The 6055-nt window shown below is 39.1% G+C and overlaps 1 protein-coding gene across 1 annotated transcript in view; it reads right to left on the bottom strand.

Moving 5' to 3' along the window:
* Positions 1 to 238: 238 nt before the first annotated feature.
* LOC133575909 (fibroblast growth factor 10-like) overlaps positions 239 to 6055 on the bottom strand; it is a 15433-nt gene continuing 9616 nt past the window's right edge. The window contains exons 2-3 of the mRNA XM_061928828.1: positions 2169 to 2272; positions 239 to 682 (exon numbers count right to left, since the gene is read on the bottom strand). Of these exons, the coding sequence (XP_061784812.1) occupies positions 491 to 682; positions 2169 to 2272 (296 nt within the window). The 3' untranslated portion in view covers positions 239 to 490. The remainder of the gene's footprint in view (positions 683 to 2168; positions 2273 to 6055) is intronic.

The following is a 6055-nucleotide window of genomic DNA, read 5'->3' as shown; positions in this document are numbered from 1 at the left end:
TCATAAGGACACACGTGGACGTCAAGTGAGAGTGCAAGGGAAACACAACAGATGTGGCGTGTGGGAGAAAATTGTTATTTTTATTTTTCACATAATAGAGATCCTATAAAAAAACTAAGAATGCAAAGGATTGCTTGTGAGTGTTCCTCTTCAGTTAAATAGTAACAAAATAAATACATCCATACAGTACAAACAAAGGGAAAAAAAACCCACAGGTGTTAAGTGTTGTGTTCTCTAGTATTTAATGATAAGTTTACCCATACATCTGCCTCTATATTCGCCATTGATCTCCAGATATTTGGCACAGAAAAGGATAAATATTGTATCCTGTGCTACGGCAAACAAGAACATACCTTGCTCCTTTGAATAAAATATACCATCTTTATTTGTTTGTCACTGTTAGTCCCTTATTTCTTGAGTCAAAGTCTTAATCTTGACAATGTAGCCACATTGTGTCCTTTTACCTCCTTATCTTAACTCCCCGGGCTCATCACGCCATAATTGGAAGGAAGTGGGTGGCCGTGTTCCTCCTGCGTGTTTTTTTCCCTCTCACAGGCCTCCCATGGATGTTCAGACCTACAAACATCTGCCGTTTCTTGTTCTTCCACTTAGCTGAGGCATACGTGTTGTAGCCGTTCTCCTCGATGCGCTCCTTCAGTGTGCAGTCAACGCCAAACTCCCTCTAGAAAGACACGAGGCACGATGTGTCACTCCTTTATTAATCATGTCAGACATCTTCATGTATAAATATATTTGTTTTGCACATGCACTTTACTACTTTTGCTCCTTAAACTTCAGTGGGACTTCTGAAACACCCCTGAGATTTTACATTTAGGCACTTGTTGTGAAAAGTGTGTCTATAAAGTCTAAATCCCCTTCAAAAGTGAGGGTTGTTTAGCTTTTTCCTTTGGCTATTTTTTTCTTCAAAACTAAGTCACATTTAGGAAATGTTGTGGGAACATTTTGTGAAAAAACATATTTGACGTCAAAACTAAAATATTGGGAGTTTAATATGCCATTATGCCTGATTTCATGCAAGACAGCTTACCTAAAAAAAACAATTCAGTGAGGCTCAAAGATTTTGCTTTTTTTTTGGCTTTTTACAGCAGCCTTTAAAAACTGATGAGATAAACATAAGAAGATAACAAAAATATGTCCCAAAAGGTTAAGAAGTAGGTTTAGATGTGTACTACTACTACCGTACAGTAGTATGTGAAATTAGGAGCTCAATGAAATGAACTGAAATAAATTTAATTTGTGTTTGGGACCCTTCTTCTTCTTATTTTTCTTTTTCTGCTTCTGCTACTTCTTCCTCTTATTATTATTATTCCTATTCTTACACTTTTTATTATTATCATTATTCTTATTCTGCGTCTTTATCTTACGCAACATACACTCTCATATGGACTTAGACTTAGACAAACTTTAATGATCCACAAGGGAAATTGTTCCACAAAGTAGCTCAGTATGAAGGCTGGAAAGTGTAAGGATGGAAAGGATAATGCAGGTATTAAGTAGACTAAAAATGTACCGTAGAAGCAATATCAAATATAACATATATGTAATATTTACGTATTATATATACAGATATATATTGATACAATATATGACAATTACCATGTACAATATTACAGTATATGTAACAGCTGCAGCATTATATCAAATTGAGAGGGGACTAACATTAAAAGTGGTTATCAAAGTTAAGTGTTTTTATCTGTTTTACATTTTTAATGTAACTTTTTTTTTACATTTTTGTATGAGAGTTCAAAATGTTAAAGAGTAAGATGCATGAGGCGTATTTGCAACACCACTCACCTTTTGGCCTTGGTCATTATAAAGTTTTCTTGTTCATAACTTTTAACTGGAACAACCTTATTTTTACACATAAGGATGTGGAAAAAAATTAGATGGTAATCATGACTCCCCTTTTTTGCATTTTGAATTATGATAAATAATTATTTATATTTATTTAAAAAATGCAGGCAACTGTTTGACCCTGGAACAGAATAATTGATCAGATTGTTTTTGACCTTTCTACATATGCCAAAATTTCACTGCAGGGGTAATTACAGTAAAGAAAACTTTTTTTTTCAACACAAACACCACCATTTTTTTCAAAAGCTCAAGTTGAAAATGATCTGGACTTGACCCCTGACCCGGATACTCACTGCTCCGTACAATTCTCCTCTCCTGCTGATAGCCAGATAGTAGTGACTGTGCAGCCCTTTGATAGCCACCACCCCCACGTCCACAGATGTGACTTCCAAAATACCTACAATACAGTAAAAACAGCATATGATTTTTCCATATTCAGAATGCTGTCAAAGATGGATGGATTGATGGATGGATGCATGATTGCTTTTACAAAATAACCCGAGATAAGAAAGCACATGTTGGGGGCTTTATGGCTAATATAAAGTTAACATGTGTAACTGGTTGCAGTTACACATGTTAATAATACAATGAATTGATTGCACATTGCACAGAATCCGGTTTGTTTATTTTCTGTTTGCTAGGTCAAGTTTCTGAGTCCCTTCACAAGTAATTCAACGTTTTCAAAGACTATTAGAAGGGGCCAATTCATACCCCAGGTAACAAGGTGGCTTTCACAGCGATATAACTTCCCAACATGTACTTTGACAAAACCTACTCGTCTCATCTCCGGTTGCATGCAGATGCAGTTTGTGTGAACTAAACATGTATTGCACATGTGAGAAAATGTTGGAGAACACGTCTTTCTTAATTTAGGGCTCATCCTGGTACCCACATTTTCCCATTCATTCAGTCATTAACCTAGGGATTACTGACTGAAACATTGACTGAAATCAATCATTTTTTTAAATAATCGTCTTCTTAAGCATAAATACACATGATTCCATATGAAAAGTTGGTTAAAAAAATCTAACACTGATGCTGGAATTTAGATGTGTTGAGTCCTACGCCATTTTGTGTCTTTAGTTTTAATGTTAATGAGCTGTTTGTCCACACATGGCAGAGTGTGTTTCTCAACGAAGCACGACTGTGCACTTAATCCACTTTTTACATATACACCCTAACTCTGCACTTGTGGGGGTCTGAGGCGGTACCAAGTCCATGAGGGTTTTCTTTCTAAAAAGTGGACAAAACAAATGTGAGAGAGTTTTCTTATATTTCATGCTCATATACAGGCTCTAAAGCAGGGGTGTCAAACGTACGGCCCGAGGGCCGAATCAGGGCTATATACGGCCCGTGGGAAGACTTTGCTAAGTATAAAAATCCATCCATCCATCCATTTTCTACCGCTTGTCCCTTTTTGGGGTCGCGGGGGGTGCTGGAGCCTATCTCAGCTACAATCGGGCGGAAGGCGGGGTACACCCTGGACAAGTCGCCACCTCATCACAGGGCCAACACAGATAGACAGACAACATTCACACTCACATTCACACACTAGGGCCAATTTAGTGTTGCCAATCAACCTATCTCCAGGTGCATGTCTTTGGAGGTGGGAGGAAGCCGGAGTACCCGGAGGGAACCCACGCAGTCATGGGTAGAACATGCAAACTCCACACAGAAAGATCCCGAGCCCGGGATTGAACTCAGGACTACTCAGGACCTTCGTATTGTGAGGCACATGCACTAACCCCTGTACCACCGTGCTGCCCAAGTATAAAAATGTACCTGAAATTTTTGAACAAAAGAAACTGCTGTTCTAAATGTGTCCACTGGATGTTGCAATAGCAATTCTTTGTATCTTTGTAGATGATACTACATATGTACAAAATAAACCACATGATGTTAGTACATCAGTCGAGGAAAATGATCAAACTACATAAATAACATACTGTAATTTGATTTTGATATAATTTTTTTTTATCTTGATTGAAAATTAACACCAGTGAGTTGACTGATGAACATTATCACATAATTTATTCAGAAAATGTAAATAACGACAAATAAAGATGGAATACTATTAACAGCATCAGGTAAATGTAAAAAAACAAAACCCAACAACATTATGATTTGTGCATTTTCAGAATGTGCTTGTTCTATTTTTAAACAAAGAAAACAATTCCGAAGTTGTCTTTATTTTTAAGTTATCGTGCCGTGATTTTACCAGTCCGACCCATTTGGGAGTAGATTTTTCTCCATGTGGCCCCTAATCTAAAATGAGTTTGACACCCCTGAGATAAAGACACATTGTGCTGTTATAACATACTGCTACCTTGAAGTTAGCACAAACCTACACTACACTACAACATCTGTAAATAGGTCAAAATGTCACTGATTTGTTCTTGTCTTGGTGTTAACTGCCCCTTAGGGTTGAAGTGATGTTAGAAGTTAAATGATTGGTGATGGACGAGTGGTGATTATGGTTAAGGCCAGGCATCAGGAAATGAATGCCAATCAAGGTAATGTGCTTGGGAAGTGGCTGTCTGGTTCCCATGATTTGTCGGACATTGTGTGTGGAGACACCACAGTGAAGGGAGGACACCACCCTTCAGTCACCGTCTTCCACTACTGTTTGGAGAGTGGTGGACAGTAGGGCATGCAGGTGTGTCGCAAAAAAGAACAATCCCTCCCCTAAACACACAGCAGCCTCTCTCCTTGTCCGTGAGGTCGAGACTGTATCAGTTTCTAGTTCAAACGGTGCCACCTCAGGGTGATGAGGTCTGCAAGGAGGTGGTGGGGAATGGGACACAACGGCCATTGAAGATCTGAGAAGAGCTGATTTCTGTGTGGGATCAGGTGTCAGGGATGGAGTGCAGGATGTAAGACAATCTATGGCTGAGTCTGGCTGCTCTGTAAACATGGGAGGGATGAAAAGCGCGAGAACAGAGGAGGGCAGAGGAGCCATAACAGTGAGACTGGGGGTGAGTGAGGGTTAGAAAAGGCTGTAATGATCACTGATCAAAGTCAGCCACCGGAGGCAGGGGCAAGACGGCTTGTATATGCGCTGACTCGCACGCACTAATGCACTTATGTGTGAGTGTTTATTTCATCTTTAAGTAGGTGGATTATGACATAAGGTGCACCTGCACATTTCGATAAGATCCAAAGCAACATACAGTATATGTCTCAAACATACCGCTCAGACAGTGCTGCCTGTATCAATTTATTTCAAGTTGCAGTGGTGTACGACTGCACTGAGATCAGTTCACACCGAGGGCTGTTCTTAATATTTAATATTAAATAAGGCAGGCTGAATTGTTAACACACATCCCCAATATGACAACAGGAAGTTCTACACCAAATCATCATTTAAAAAACAGCATGTAACCACACTGGGCATCCAACAAGAAGTCATGATATGTACAATATTAATAAAAAGTTTGGACACACCTTTTTAGCTACAAAACCCCAAACCAGTGAAGTTGGCACGTTGTGTAATTCATTAATAAAAACAGATTACAATGATTTGCAAATCCTTTTCAACTTATATTCAATTGAATAGACTGCAAAGACAAGATATTTAATGTTCGAACTGAGAAACTTAATTTTTTTTGGCAAATAATCATTAACTTAGAACTTAATGGCAGCAACACATTGCAAAAAAGTTGGCACAGGGGCAACCACTGTGTTACATGCCCTTTCCTTTTAACAAGACTCAGTAAACGTTTAGGAACTGAGGAGACCAATTTTTGAAGCTTTTCAGGTGGAATTATTTCCCATTCTTGCTTGATGTACAGCTTAAGTTGTTCAACAGTCCGGGGGTCTCCATTGTGGTATTTTAGGCTTCATAATGCGCCACACATTTTCAATGGGAGACAGGTCTGGACTACAGGCAGGTCAGTCTAGTATCCGCACTCTTTTACTATGAAGCCACGTTGTAGTAACACCTGGCTTGGCATTGTCTTGCTGAAATAAGCAGGGGCGTCCATGATAACGTTGCTTTGATGGCAACATTGTTGCTCCAAAACCTGTTTGTACCTTTCAGCATTAATGGTGCCTTCACAGATGTGTAAGTTACCCATGCCTTGGGCACTAATACACCCCCATACAGATGGGGGTTGGCACAATGTTTTGGGGGTTTTACACAAATGAGTAAGTTTACCCAAATGTCTGATTCGTACTGTAC

Source organism: Nerophis lumbriciformis, linkage group LG33, assembly GCF_033978685.3.
Source record: "Nerophis lumbriciformis linkage group LG33, RoL_Nlum_v2.1, whole genome shotgun sequence".
NCBI lineage: Eukaryota > Metazoa > Chordata > Actinopteri > Syngnathiformes > Syngnathidae > Nerophis > Nerophis lumbriciformis.
This window is presented reverse-complemented; position numbering and strand designations above follow the sequence as displayed.